Raw genomic sequence first — 16,174 nt, 5'->3', positions numbered from 1 at the left:
GACAGTGGTAGAACACCATGAAACACTAAACAAGTGTCCAGAAGACCCTGTTCTGCTATGGGTACAGCACAATAGTCTTGGGCCAGTGGGGTACTGTACTTTGAATCCAATTATACGACCCAATAGTTAAATGTACTTGTAGCGTAGAAAACAAAAGAAAAAATAATGCTCTCATATGGAAACATTTCTCTAAAGCACAATATATTCTTGCAGTACTGAAGACTATCACTGTCATCTGTTAGATGAAAATGTACCTCTTTCAAACAGTATGAACAGAAATTATTATGAGATACAGAATCTCAGTACAAATAAAGAGCCTAAGGAAACTGGGTACTGAGTTCACACTGAAAGAAAAAATCCAGTAATATTTGAGAACCAGGCTAACCTCTGAGCATCTTTAGGACTGTATCTTCATTATTATTAGTAAAATGTATCACAGTCTGAACATTATAATATAAAGCACTTGCTGCTTTACCCAATACCACCTAGAGGAAAGAGGCAAGTGACCTGCTCATCCATGCACTTGGGGTTTTTCCGATTTCTTGGGAGGGTGGAAGGGCAGGGGAGCCAATTCTGATGGGTTTGATGACAGGGCACCCCATCCTGGAGTTTCCCTACTGGGAAACTGTGGGAACTCTCTCCAGGGCTGCAGGGTAAGGGGTGCACAGTCACATACCTCTCATACCCACGCCAAAGGCCTCATCACCTCCTGGCAGCAATCCTCCCCCACAGCAATCTTCCACAACTATGCTCTGATACAGAACATGTATACTGGTAGCACGTCTGATATATTCTGATACAGTAAATTTATAAGATTCATAGACATAAATGTACTTTCTTCCACGTAATCTTACCAAGTGATTTCGGTATTATATAGATAGTCCCATCATATCCAATGCAACTTACTACAGCTTGAAAAATTTTCACTTCGGGCATAATGGGGGATTTATATATTTCATCTGTTCCTGAATGAAGTAGTGGCTTATATATTTTGCATGATGTTTGTTCACTCTCTGAAACAGTCACATTTTCCTCTGGAGCAGCACTGTTTCTTGCACATGCAGTTTCAGAATTATAACCATCCAGTTGTGTGTTCTCTTGCTCAAAATGTTCAAGATGTTCCTTGGAGACTGAGCAAGCCACATCAGCTTCAACAGTTCTAGCAGATTCAATCAAATCATATTAAGTGACAAAGAACTTTAAAAGTGCAAAATAGTAAATAGAAGTAAAAAAAAAAAAAACAAACACAAAAAGATAGCAAATGCTTGTTTAAGTACTGTCAAAGATGTCATCTACCAACTTGGAGAAATGAAACATGCAGTGAATTAATAATGTTATACTCAAAAAAGTTCACTAAAGATGTAGTTCTGTTGCTACATATGCTGTAGAGAACAATCCAAATTTTTGTTTCACTTATCATAATGTGAATATGACAGTCTGAAAGAATATAAAAGTATCCAAACCTTTTGTTTCTAAAAGCCAAACCCTTTTTAATAAGATGTTCTGAAATATCAATCATTTGTCCTGTTTCATCTTTGCAAAGCATTTTCACAGGCAATGCATGAGCCACATCACTTTCCTGAAAAAAAATGAGAGCTGGATAACATATTACAATATCCATTTCCTCTAAACTACAGACATTATTTTTTCATTTTATTGGTACTGACTGCAAATCAGACATCACTTAACTGATGCACACATCAGAAGACAAAATTTATGTAATCATTGTCAGTTCCTATCCTTTTACCAACTGTTCTAAACATAACATTAAAGTAACAGAATAAAACCCTGCTTCTTGCCTTATCTGTTTTCTTAGAATGAACTGCCACTTGTTTTCCTCCAGCAGGAGCTTTAATCCCCCTCATAAGTAACTTTGCTCATCAGTGCTTTTATTTCCAGACACACTGTAAAACCTCACTGGCAGCTGCCAACAGACACCAAAAATCAAACCCTCATAACAACTCAGCTTTCTTTACCGGTAGAGGAAATCAATTACTAATGATGTTTGTGCAGCAGACTCGTTCTTTCAGTTTCTGAGGCTTGAAAACTAATATAGCAGCTGCTGAAATCATTCTCATCAAGAATATGAGCACCTTGCTCATCTGTCCATAAAAGTTGTCAGCATCCAGTGATCCCAAAGATCTAAATATTCTTCTTCAGTAACTAAATATATCTAGGACTCTCTTCTTTCCACACTGAGTAGACAAACTGCTCCGCTCAGTAAAAAAAGTAAAGCAGAAAAAATAAAAAGCATCTTTTCCCCTACAGCAAAGAGAAATCTAAGTAAATACCATTCAGGACTTTTTGAAGAGTAAACATATTTGGAAAAAAATTAAATTAACAGACAGCCTGACAGAAATTATACAAATACTGCTGGTTTTGATTACAAACCTGTATGATTATTTTTACTTGTGTCCCTATTAGGTAATGGGATAAATATTCACAGGCTGTTGCTGTCCACTGCATGCTTCCACCTGTTGGTCTAACACAGAACAAATTATAATCTCCTTTAGTACAACAGAAGGTGGCATCTCCTGATCTTAACACAACCCCTTCCCTTTACTGATTTTTTTTTTTTTTTAAATTGTCTGAACTGTTGGAAAAAAATTTTCATTCCAGTCAACAATATAAAGAAATGGTTATTCACCTCTAGATCTATGTAGCAGGAAGAATTAAAAAATATAACCCCAAAACTTCAAAATAAGGAGGATCATGAATTCCTTAAGCATGGCATCTGTCTCAACAGAACAATGGAAAATCCATACTTCATCTGCAAATTAGGCTTTTCATATTCATTCAGGGAATGGATATTACAAACATGATTTTTTTTATCTGAAGTACAGATAGCACACAAACAAATGCACAGGAGAATACCATGGTGTTCTTTTTCTACACTCTAGAAAAAGAGAGACCTCCTGTACATTTTAATGAGATCTGATTCACCTCAAAATTCTGAGCCAAGGAAAAAAGCATTCAGTGAAATAACAAAAACCTCTATAATCTGTCCAGAATTTTAGAATTCATCATATAAATATTTACTTTCTAAAGCACAGCTTCTGCTTTACTGGCATGTAGCATAACCCTTAGAAAAAGAAGCCCTCTGTAAAGCTGCCATCCCATTTCTTCTTTACTCAAAAAACCAAACCACATCCAAATCTAAGATATCAGTGCTAATGCAGGAAAATACTGTTATGTCAATATTAGGTTTCTAATACTGCTACTTAGTATAAGGAAAAGGCTACCTTATATCTACCAAGGAACACTCTACTGCTAATGTCTTAATTATCTTCATATCTTCCTTAAGTGTTCTTAGACAGCTGATATCCACTGTTTTTTCAACTCCAAAATCATAAAGTAATACCTGATATAGACAAGAAACACAATGAAAAAACCCTTTGTGTTATCTGTAACAAATAATTAAGTGTGCCTGAATATGTAAACAAAATTCAAACACACAAGGATTCAACGAAAGGCCTTTGCACTAAGTACTTCATCACACAATACAAATGACTACTACCACAGTGCACTGAAAGGACAAAACACAGAAATATGCTCAGAGGCGGCCAAACAACTTCACAGAGGCTGTTACTTGGGTAAGAAAATTTCTTTTCCTGTGCTTGTTATGTTGGTGCGTTTAAATTTGTAAACCTAGAAATGCTGAAATAGCTCCCCTCCAGCCCTTGCTTTTTATTCTGATGTGGTTAAATAGTTGTTTAAGGGCCCTTAGCCTTTGAAAGCAGATGATGCACACCAGAAGTATAGAAAGTTCCACTTCTGCTTCCTACTAACAAGATCCACAGGCATCATCTCATGATGGTGGAGAAAACCAATGGTAATCCAGTCCTGAATTATTCATGTGATTAAAAAGCCACTCTTACTTTTGAGGCAAGTAGCTACCTATTCACGAAATGCCTCTTTTGATTCTCCTTACTCTTTTCAAATGAGTGCAACAAAATGCATGTTTAAAGCAGCACTGTGTGAGAAGTTACTGTGGAAAATGTTACACCTACATGGCACAATACATCAACATCAGTTTAGGGCTCGAGCAACAGCATGACTACACATGTACCTGCGGTGTTGCCTTCAGTTCAACTAGCTCCATCTTTTAGCAAGGATCACTAAGTTTAAATTAATGGGACCCTCAGACTCACGCAGCTTCTGGAATCTAAGCTAAACTGGTAGGTTATAGCTTGGGAATCTGTGCCATGTTACAAAGTGTAGTGTAAACATACACAAAATCAACCTTATGAGACTTCCTCAACTACCTGGTTCCTTGCTAAAGGCATCTGAGCTTTGATGAGACAGTAATCTTCACAGCAATGTACAATTTAACTTAAACTCTCAAGAAATGCAAAAGGCTGTATGAGAAAATACTAACACGGAGCTAAGAAGCACATACTTGACATTATTTTAATCAATGAATGCTTACAAACTTCAGAAATGAAAGTATGAACCCTCTTACAATAAGAGGTTTACCTTTATACTTGTTTCGGAGACAATGCTGCCTATTTGACCTCTTTGCCACTGTTTCAAATCCTGTATGTAAACAGCACAGTGCATACTACTTTCCCACTTCACGGACTGTGGCTGGGATTCTTTGTAGACGATAGCCATCTTCTCCTGTAAACTAACATTCAAAAAAACTACTTTTCTAGTGGCAAAATTTTATCCAGTGAATAAAGGGTTTATCTAGTCAAATAGTGCTTAACTAGCACAAAGTTTTAGTCACTGTTTAACAGTCACATAGTATTGTAGTTTTTCTTCATGACATGTTAGAAATACATGAAACGGAGCTTCAGAACACATGAAATCTGTTTAAATTCTGTAAAACTATTACTTTTCTTAAACAACAGAACTAAATCTGAGCCATCCTAACCCTTTCTGTATAGCACTATTTGAAAGATGCACTATTTCTTCTTGACAGCTTGAGAGTGTGATACTTATCGTGTCACGACCAATTCAATGAGACTCTATGTAGCTAGATGCAAGGTAAAAAGATGAAAGAAAGGAGAAATAAGAGGCAGACAATAAGCAACTTGCACTGCACAACGTTATTTCCATTTAATTGCCTTCAAACAGCATGCACTATTATCTAAACATTACCTAAATATCGACCAAAGGAAGATTGATATACCATGTCTAGAAACTGCCTTCAAACTCTTCTAATAGTATATTAGAATCATGTTGAAATAACTAACGTGAAGTTCTATGACTTATGATACTGGTATTGTTTAAAAAGTTTTCTAAAGAAGGAATGGGGAGGAGAAAAGAGCAAGCAATAATCTCATCTTTCTGGACAGTGCTGCATTTATCAGTCCCCAATATTTACTACATTAAACCAGATTTGAAGTAGGAGTTAGATCATGTACTTAATTTGGAATCAGAAATATTTAATGAACCATAATACAGTGCCAATCTGCTTTCTGTTCCTATACTTTCCTCAGTGAAGCAAGATTAAGTCAACAGTATTCAAGAGTACTCAGTGCCAAACGCAACCCTCATCAGTTTGTTCTAACTGTGCTTCAACAGCTCGTAATAAGAATGCCTTGAGAGAAATTCTTTGGATTTTAGTACCTTTTCAGGATACTTTCTGATGACATCCATTGCATAAAAATTTTACTAGGAGACACAACATGACTAATTCTCACTTGGAGCTCTTTCTCAGAAATTGATTTGAAATCTCCTTCATCCACAGATTCCATGTCTGACAGATTTAAAGCTTCCAAGGTTTCAGGAATTTCTTCTAGAGAAACATCCCATATTTCACTGGGCCTTACAGCATTACTTTCATTGTACCTGTAAAAGTAATAAGAATGGAAAGTTTAAACATATTTTAAACGAAGTAAAAAAGAGCTCAGTACCAACCACAGTTCAACATGACAGAAATCATTGAACATGAAGAGTAAAGAATAACAAATAACTTAGAAAATAAAAAAAAAAATCCCAACAAAACCCAAAGACATTTCTTAATGCTAATTCTGAAACACTGATGATAGTAACTTATTTTTATTCTCTTTCGGAAGGTATCCTTGCACATTCTACTGACAGATTAAAGCACAATGCAGTATAGGCTGCCGGCAGAAAAGCAGCTGATATTACTGAACATTCTACTATTTATGTCTGGCTTAAAAACCATCAAATTACAAATATCATGCTTCTGGAAATCAACAGTGCCTCGGAGTGAAAGATGCAACATTCAACTTCCAAGATACGTAGCCGTTCCTTTCAGAAGAACATTAACATTAGTGAAACATTCACCTTTATAGCATTCCCTGAGGATACAAATACAACATGACTTGTGCTAGCACTTTCCTAAGTAGAGTAGTGAAAGAAGTATGGTCATGATAGTACCCTGATGAAAACTTGTTTAATTGTGTGAACTGGATAAAGCCCAGCAGCAAACAAGAGTTGGCTGGTATGTATTTTGAGCCTCAGCCCAGCTTAGTACAAGCATGTGAACTGTGCCAACTAGAGACACAAGAGATTGAAGGTTGAAAAAACCCAGCTGTTAATGCAAAAAGAACTGGCTTCTTGTAAACATCACTGACTAAAGAAGACAGCAAGCACGAGTTTAACTGTTGACCATTTCTGGGCTTCCAGGAAGAAACTTTTGTTTTCAGAGATCTACCACCTGTCTTTTCCTTCATGGGAAGAAAACAAACTGCTCTGTCAAAAAGAAAATTCTGTGAAGTATTGAATCATTCACTACATACTGCTACACAATTATTTATGCAAACCTTCTTGATACAAGTACTTGCAAGCTGTTGGGCAAAAGAGCTAACATACAAAACCAGGAAAGAAATGAACATCATAGCTCAAATATACTTGCCTTGCATGTAATGAGTCTGAACTATGACATGGACAGAGGCAAATCTGTCATGGAGAGCTCTCCCAAGTGAAATACATGTTACATGTCTTACAACACCCTCTCTAGTAACTCCACTATAGCACTATCCTTGCAGATTCATCATAAAAACGAATCAATTTGAAATGAACTTCAGACTCCAAGGTTTGTTCCTGGAATTCTGTATGGACTACTTCCTATCCCAATCAGCAAGTCAGCTTCTATGGAGCGCTGTGCTCTCCTGCTTATATTGTCTTATACTAGTTTAGAGCTGGCCTGGGTATCCCTCAACAGCATTAAACATGAAAGAGTAATCATAACCCTAATGGGGTTATGAGGATCCATGCTGGAGCACAGGAAGCAAAGAGTAAGAAGGAAGAAGCAGCAGAAAGAAAACACTGTGTTGTCCTGACCCCAAGCCCCTGCACTGCTTACTGCCTTACTGAAGGAACTGTGTGTAACCTGAGTGGAGGAGGAGGAGAGGTGCTTGGAGTAAATGTGAGCCTGGGAAAGGGGGAGGGTAGGCACTATAAACATTTGTCTTTTGTGTCCCAATGCCTGAATCTAATTAAATATTTAATACTATAAATAATTATCTATACTAATTACTAATAAGTTAAATTAAGTCTGTTTTGCCTACAACAGTACTTGGTAAGTGATTTCCCTGTATTTAGACTCATAATGATGTCTTTTTGCTCCTGTTTCTTCTATTTTCTACCTGGTCCAACTAAAGAAGGGAGTGAGCAAGCAACTGAAAAATCTACATTAGTAAAGTTATCAGTGTTACACAGCGACTCACATTAAAGTAACATACCTACTTGTTTGCAGGCTGCAAGTAGGTATCTTAAGTATAGCTTGCAAGACAACTAAATACCCTACTGACAGTAACAAAACAATTCAGCTGTTCAGGTTTAAGTAAAGCTGTTTAATTTTACAAAAATCTTACTAAAATTGTGATCAGTGTAAGAAAAGTGTTACTAGGATTTAGTTATATTTCTGAGCTAAGAAATGAAAATCCGCTTATTTTCTTCCTCCTGAATAAAAGCAATTCAGGAATTCCCTTTTGGAATCAAAACTGTCTATATAACAATATTTTTATTTTCATCAGTATTCAAAAATTATTAATAAGAGTAATTATTGATTTTCATGAATACAGCCCATAGATAATCTTTTTATATGAAAAGACAACAAATTAAATACAGCAGTGTTATCTCCTTATCAGCTTCATGTCCCCCCGCAGGACTCCCAACTCTTCTGTCTGTTGCTGTCGTAGCCGGTTATCCGAGTTATTTGTTTTCTAGTAAGACCTTCCAAAGAGATGACTTGTGTTAGGTGTAAGTTAAACACACAAAAGTGATGTGGGAGCATCAGCTCTGCACAGCTGTGGGAGACTCAAATTTGTTACTGGTACATGATTAAGGGGCAAGTTGGCACTGGCCTGTCAGCCCTGCGCAGCTGTGGGAAATTCAATACTTAAGAACCAAATCAACAATGGCCAGTCAGCTCTGCTCAGGCTCAGAGAAGTGCTAGCTCTGCTCCGCACAGGCCCGGAGAAGCAGTAAGGCTTTGAGGAGAAACAGGCCTTTGAAGAAAAATAAGTTAGTTTGGGATAGGTCTGGAGAAAGAGAACTGTTTTGAGGAGAAGCAGGCCCAGGAGGAGAGATAAGAAACTGCCAGGCTGTGCTAAGGTGGATGGAACTGTTTGTGGGAGAGAGGGTTGATGACCGTCTCGTTGCTGATTTGCTCATTATTAAGAGCTTGAATGAGAGCATTAAGTATGTATTATTGTATAAATATGTATTACTGTAAGAAGAAAAAGAGAGAATAAAGACAATAAACAGCCCCTGCCCTGCAGAAAGAAGAAAAAACACTCTGACTCACTTTTTTTTGGCCACTACAAAGTGATATTTCTTTTCTTAGTATAAGGGAAGGATAACCTTAAGTATAACTAGTCTGGGAAGATCTGGCACTTAAACACACTACAAGTACAATGCAAACGTTTAATCTCCAAGTTCTGCATCAAATACAATTTCAATACAGTATGTTGTCAGGATTCAGTTTGAGAATTCAACTATGCCAAACTGTAGAGTTACACTCCGTAACTTGTATCAATTGATGAATGATTTGTAATGAATTTAATCACAAATGTGGTAAACTCCAGCCACTGGCGGTGCCATACTAAAGCCAGTAATTTTGTTACACAAATTCAGTATTTCCAAACACTGTTACACACAGTATATTTACCCAGGTAAGTAGGATGCTAGGTCTTCTTTAACTAGCTGGCTGTTAATAGTGAGGCTTCTTCCATGACCACCACAGGATTTAAAGAGTTCAATAGATAAGATGTTACCATCTAAAATTTCTGTGAATAATATAATTAGTGCCAATCAATGACAGTATAAAGACTATTTGATTTTGGAGGTACGGCAAATGGTATAAAAAGACAGAATTTAGTAAAATTACATTTGATTTATAAAATAATTGATTCTGAACATCAACAATATGTAAAGGCTTAGCTTTGCACATATCTATAAAATTAACTTAAAATACACAAAGAATTACTAAATATTTTTGTACAAAGACACCAACTGTTACATGTGATTTCATTTATTAGATGGGTTCCAAACCACCATTCTACAGGTGTTGAAAAATAACTAGCTGCATATTAACAGTAAATGGTATTGAGAAAAACCCTACTAAGGCATATATGTGTTATCTCAAATTCTTTTTTTTTTTTTTTTGGTGACATTTTAGAGCAGCAGTGCTCATACTCTCAGCTACTAATAGAGTCAGGAACAGTCAGGATAGCTACTACTTTTGGAAACAAGCCCATCTTAATAAGCCAGGATACTTATATTACTTAATGCTGGTGTGGTCCCTAAGAGAAGACAAACGGAGCTTTTGTCAAAAGTTGCATCTGTTATGTCTCTTCCAAATAGTTCACATTTTAAGATATTCTCACTCCAGGCTACCTGCAGCAAGTATGAACCTAAGCATTTCAAATAAATACTATTTAAAATATGAAACTGTGTGTTTCTATGTTTAAGACAATTTAATAATATTTAAATATAAATGAATACACTCTTGACAACTTACCAACAATTGAACAGAACATAAGTTTTTCTTCAGTCATTTCTTCAAATCTTTCCTTGGCTTCTCTGTTCCACTCACTTGCCCCTTTATAAGGCTCAATGTAAGCCAGCCTGCACCTTATTGCCTAAAAAATAACTCAAATTATGCATGTACCATCACATATTAAGACCATCTCATTACAGCCAAATCAGAGCCTTTGCTTTGTACTCATGCAGGACAGCAAGACATGCATGGCTTCTGGGTCCACATTACCATTATTTGATTTGACTCAAAATTATTTCCACCTCACCCCCACCAGCAGCTGAGCTCTAATTCACATACATTCTTGCTGAAATAGAGTGGGCTTAATTCTCCTTGCCTCCCTTTATGGTTAGGCATAAACTGGTGCTGAAATCAGGAAAGATTACTGCAGAAAGGTGATAAAAAAAAAGCCTTCATCCTGTTTTGCTTATGACGTAATAACCCAGATTGAAAGCATCTAAGACTAACATGACTATACCACTGCAGAAGTCTGAAGGACTGAACAGAGACACACCACAGGACCTATGTCAGAAAATTCCTGCCAGAGTTTTGGAAGGTATTAACCAGGAGTCGAAAAGAGACACACACAGGAAATTAGATGAGATGAAGTACTTTGATTAAAAGAATGTGTGTTTAGCATCCTTACTGCAAACTTTGGTGGTCACTATAGCTCAATTTTAAATTAACTGTGAATGTTATTGTCTCCTCATTCTTGTTTATTGCACCGAAAAAAAGAAGAGTAACACAGGTGAGGGAAAAAGGAAAGAAAGGAAATAAAGACAATTGAAATAATGTTTTGTGCAGATATTCATAGGATACAGGCAGTCAGGAATTTGAAAAGAAAACTGATGGACAGGTTAAATAACCATTAAAAGAAAGGGCTGTAGCTGAGAAAACCCAATACTACATTAAGCACCGCTCATTGTAGTCTTGGCCAAGATTTCTGCACCACCCAAGTCCATTAAAATGCCTGCAGACTATTAACAGGCTGTAAAAAAAGTCCGACTCCTCTTGTAACAGCCTGATTCAAATCTTTTACAATGTACTTATATTTGAGGCAATGCAATATATGTGATCATGTGTGAAGACTTATCAGTGCTTTCATGCAATAGGATAGAGCTGCATAAGCAACCTCACTTGTGATACTCTTTCTAAATGCTTGATTTTGCCATCTTGTGTTCAGTCATGTTTCAAAGAATTTTAAATCTTTAAGTAGAAATGATTTGAAACCACAGCAACACAGACTCAAGTCTGCTCATCTTTCTATTACTTGCATTAAAACTAACAGCAACAGGAACTTATTTCTTATGCAAAATTCAGGTGTTAACACCTTGCCAGAGTGTTTAACCAAAACCTACATATGGCATAAGAATGTCAACACTTGAGAGTAACTGATGGGTTATAGTTTTTTTAGACAATTCCCTAGTGGTCATATACCCATCTGTATCCATAACTCTTTAGCCCCTTCTCCTTTATGTTCAAAGTGAGGAGGCTAGCAGTACATGCTCAGGAGCTTATAAATTCTGAACAGATCTTTCTGAAGATTTGTATTTGGTCAATAGCAAGCAATCAGTTGGAACAATGGGATAACATATATTAAAAATCCCAACATCCTTATTCATTAGTCACTCTGATCTGAAGCATTAAGACACTGCAATGGCAAGAATGTTTTGCCATTTTCAGAATGTTTCCTCTCCCCTGCTGTCAAAAAAGGCTCAGTCATTTTGGCTCAAACTTTCCCCAGAAACATCTGGCCAAAATATAAAAAATTAAATCCTATTTTTGGCAAAAGATGCTAGCCAACCTTAGTTACAACAATCTTTATTTCTGGTGCCTACATTTGGGTTAAAAACCCCCTACCAACATATGAAGTTTTAAAGTTTAGCATAATTATGGTTGGTAACCAGAACTATCAAATGAAGAGCTGAAGAAAATAATTATTTTCTTCTTATGTTCATTTTTTGACAGAAATACTTTGCGATTTCCTTTCCCACTCAGCTTTTCCTCTTTATCAAGAGAGGGAAATTCCTACAATACCTAAAGTTAGAAATCACCAAACTTTAAATGTATAATCCAAACAAAAACGTAACTTTTAAAAAAAGACCATTATTAGATTATCATTTGAAAATGAAAGAATGTAAAAATTAATTCAGTTTACTATGGAATAAAAGAAGGTATTCAAATTAAACACACATACACAATGTCTATATACCTCCTCACTGAAAGGTATTATTAGATTTACTTTAAAACTGAATGATATTACAAAAAATTAAGTTTTTAATGTGCATCCAAAACATTAAATAAGTCACATCATAAACCCATGAGAAAAGGAACTTGCTTAACATTTTATTTACTTCAGAATGTTAACAACTCTCTCTTTCCCTTTCCATACATTGAGATTCTATTAATTTTGACTGTTTAATCCATCCAAGTACTAATTTACCTTTTCTGGAGAGCTCAAAAACTCCTTTTCTACTTTGCATATGTCTTTAAGAGTTAAGTTAGCAATGTTGCCAAAGTCAACATATTTTACCGTAACTTCTTGACAACTTGGCAGCCCTTCAAAAAAAACCAACCCAAGTTATTAAAACAAAAAATGTGTATCTGATACAGGTTAAAGCACTAGAATGTCAGAGCAAAATCCACACTTACATGACATAATCACACAATACCACATTTTCAAATGTTCTATAACCTGACTCAAAACCTGTGTTCTTTAAGAACCAGCTCTTTTGGGTTCCTGAAATGATAGTGTTAGCATTTTGGTCCCTTTCCATCTAAGTACTTTATGAGACACTGGCACATTAACTACATGGCAAGCAGACATGTAAGCATACAGGCATGCTACACTGCCCACACAGGCAACATACACATCAGCACAAGTACACCCCCCCATCCACTTTGGAATTACTATGGAGAATTATTTACCCATACTAGTTACACTCAAGAGGTCAGCTATATTAGACAAATGTGTAGTTCAGACTGTAATAGTAAATGAAACATTATGTATAATAGAATTTCAGTTATATATAGAAAATGAAATTGACTGGGTTTTTAAAAAACAGATGTATAAACCACTTCATTAATAGCAAAATAACATAACATGAATTAGTACTACTGACTTGATGAACCTACTTGTTAGTGTAAGAATGCCTAGTAAAAATAATGGTTGTTAGTTACTATTCATATCCAGTGTGTAACTGATCTTATACCACATCTGATTTTGCAGCCTGGCATTAGAGGGAAAGATTCAATACTTCACCTATAATCTGTGCTCTGTACCAATTCCCATCTTTCTGTTTTGCAATACAGGCTTGACCTTCAACTGGGCAGACAACTTCCAAGTTTTTCCCATACTCATGTTGATATACCTCCTGAATTTTCTTTGCAAGAGCTGAAAAATCCAGGCTATCTCTCTAAAATAAGAAAACCAAAACATACATATACACTAGATTAAAAAAAAAAAACCAAAGCCCCAAAACACCCAGTATTTTTGCTCTTTTAAGGGACATTTTTTTCTAGTAAAGTTTCCCAGTCTTCCACCTCCAAATTAAACAGTGAGTATGAATTAAAGAACCTAGCAATTGTTGAATATTGCACTGTTCAATCACCACTCTAAACAGTAAAATACTATATACCCACATAGGAATCAACCATGTAACAGAACTGACAAAAAAAATGTTAGCTTTCTGGAATTCTAAGAATTTCTACAATTAATCTAGAATCTAAAATTCCTGATTTAATCTAGAATTGTAGGAATTCCTCATCTATTAATTCTAGGAACCCTAAAACTGGTAAGTAGTAATAGAAGTTAGTCAAAATTGTACCTTATTTACATTAAAATGTTTGTTCAGAGTTTCATTTAAATAGACCTTATTTCTAAACTTACCAACTGCAGATAGAAATCACTTGGACTATTAATGTGACAAATTGTGACAGAGACTTCTTCTCTTTCTTGTGGAATCTTAGGTGGACTATACCGCAAGATGGTATTATTTTCTAGCTGATTGGGAAGCTGCAATCTAAACCTAAGGTAAACATAATGAAATTTTGTATAAATTCAGTCAAAACTGACAGGGAGCCTTTTATATTCAAATGTCAGTCTTTTGATAAAAACCACAAAATTGTCTTATAAAGTTAAAGCCTAGAATCCACTATGCTGACAAAACCATTATCTCAGATTTCCTTTTCCTCACTTATGAGAAAAATCAATTACCTGATAAATACAGATGAAGTAAAATATCATATCCCACTGTTCTTACCACAGTTATTCTCAAATATAAACAAAGACCTTTCTCTGAGTGCAGCAAAATGAACTGTAATTTCCCACAGATTTGCATGTTATACCGCTGTACCCAAACACCAAAATGCTCATGTTCTTCTCTTTCTTCTGCCTCTTCCACTGGTCCCCCTCCAAAGCAGCTCTCCTCTGTCCTCATGCTAACATCACGCTCCTGCTTATGCCCCATGATTGTTTCTCCTGTTCGTTGTGCTATATACATCACATCATGTGGCTGGTTCAGATGTGCTGACTAGTCTATAACTGCCTACCAACAAAATCAAACACGTACAAGGCTGACTTCTCTATGTTGTTCTCTCTGGGGTAGACACTAGGGGCATCTCCACTGCCCTGTTATTAAAACTTATACAGAAATTTACATTTTGTCATTTCCTAAAATAAAGTTCATTATTGAAATAAAGCCCTGAGTAGTGCAAATGAATATTCTACTATGCTTATTAATGATGTTCAAAAAAGTAAATCAACAGACATTGATTAAGATTAATGCATCACACATTAAAATATCAAACATTGCAAAAACAATTTGCTTGATAAACTTCACTTTATAATTATGATGTTATCATTTATGGCATAAGAGCATAAACTAAAGGAAAACACATACCTTGCCAAGTCTAAATAAACTAATGCATCCTTGACAGACACTGGCATGTTATCATTTGCTTTATTAAATGGAGGTTTCTTCAAATCCACAATCAGAACACCATTCTCTTCTCTAAATATGGCCATTGAAACAACTTTATTATTTACCATTTGTAAAAATGTTGTCTTTGCTTCCTCTCCCCAACCTTCACTCTGTTTTAGGAAGAAAGAAAGTTACTGAAGATGTCAATATTAAAACAAAAATAGAAATAGTAATTAAAAAAAATAAAAGCAAAAAAGGGAGCAGATGTGTCTGAAGAGATGAAATACTGAACAAATTGCTAAGACTGTCTAGTCCATAGCCAGGCCAGAACTAAACATTAAACTTCTTAAATCCATCCTAGAAGACTAACTGTATAAAACTGAGACCAAAAGGACTGCAGTTTCCACCACATTTCCTTTAAAGATGGAAGATTTCACCTCTCTGATTGTTCTGATAAGTAAGAATTGTCATATGTTGCTTCATCCCATGACTTGCACTTCTCCTCTCCCAATTTGTTCAAAAGTTTGTTCTTATCTTTTTCTGTCTGCATACAAATGTACAACATAGTATGGTCAATTTACACATTCCTCCTCTCCACAACATCCCTCCTAAAGTTTTATCTACCTTGAAAAGGCCTGTCTGAATTTATTTATCTTGGATCAAGCTAACGCATTTCTCTTCTGATACTGCAAATTGTGCTTTTTTAGGTGTGAAAAAAAATGAAAGTGTATAAAAGGAAGGCATTTTACCCCCACCTGTGAAAACTGTTCCAGATCTTTCCTATTTAAAGTTATTTCAGACAACATCAGACTGATAAGAAAACCCAAAACCAACCAGCAGTTATACTGTCAGAAATGCACAGCTGCACTTGGACATAGTTCATCTCCACGTGAACATGGCAAAAATAAAGTCTAATAAATAAATGAATACTGAAGAAAATAATGCTGCAATATATGTCATTTTTCTAAGGCAATAAAGGTTGACTACTTTATTTGTTGTTATACTGTAAGAGAACAAATAACTCTCTTCAGTGTGTGGCAAAAATTTTAAGTAACAAAGGGCAATCCCTGAAAAGATGATCTTAAAAATACTGAAGGCATTTCTTCTATGTTTATATTATTTTTCAAAGTTACTACTTGCATAAAGTTAACAGACAGCCGTAAGAGTATCAGTTCTGTAATCTGTTTTAAAATTTGACAAAGAACACGTCTTAGGTAAGAGTAGCGAGACTTAAACCTGAAATATGTATTTGTAAACCGAGAGGCTTCTTAAAGACAGACTGCTATAAGCTCAT

At 35.7% G+C, this 16,174-nt stretch overlaps 1 protein-coding gene across 1 annotated transcript in view; it reads right to left on the bottom strand.

Moving 5' to 3' along the window:
- The window catches only part of RNF17 (ring finger protein 17), a 53,340-nt gene that overhangs the window by 16,203 nt on the left and 20,963 nt on the right, over positions 1-16,174 (bottom strand). Inside the window, exons 14-25 of the mRNA XM_026858126.1 lie at positions 14,860-15,050; positions 13,848-13,986; positions 13,221-13,374; positions 12,402-12,517; positions 9,941-10,061; positions 9,089-9,206; positions 5,575-5,796; positions 4,477-4,627; positions 3,243-3,361; positions 2,392-2,482; positions 1,464-1,579; positions 855-1,159 (exon numbers count right to left, since the gene is read on the bottom strand). Coding sequence (XP_026713927.1) covers positions 855-1,159; positions 1,464-1,579; positions 2,392-2,482; positions 3,243-3,361; positions 4,477-4,627; positions 5,575-5,796; positions 9,089-9,206; positions 9,941-10,061; positions 12,402-12,517; positions 13,221-13,374; positions 13,848-13,986; positions 14,860-15,050 — 1,843 coding nt within the window. The remainder of the gene's footprint in view (positions 1-854; positions 1,160-1,463; positions 1,580-2,391; positions 2,483-3,242; positions 3,362-4,476; positions 4,628-5,574; positions 5,797-9,088; positions 9,207-9,940; positions 10,062-12,401; positions 12,518-13,220; positions 13,375-13,847; positions 13,987-14,859; positions 15,051-16,174) is intronic.

The sequence above is a fragment of the Athene cunicularia genome, assembly GCF_003259725.1.
Source record: "Athene cunicularia isolate RWA chromosome 1 unlocalized genomic scaffold, athCun1 chr1_part1, whole genome shotgun sequence".
NCBI classification, from domain to species: domain Eukaryota; kingdom Metazoa; phylum Chordata; class Aves; order Strigiformes; family Strigidae; genus Athene; species Athene cunicularia.
This window is presented reverse-complemented; position numbering and strand designations above follow the sequence as displayed.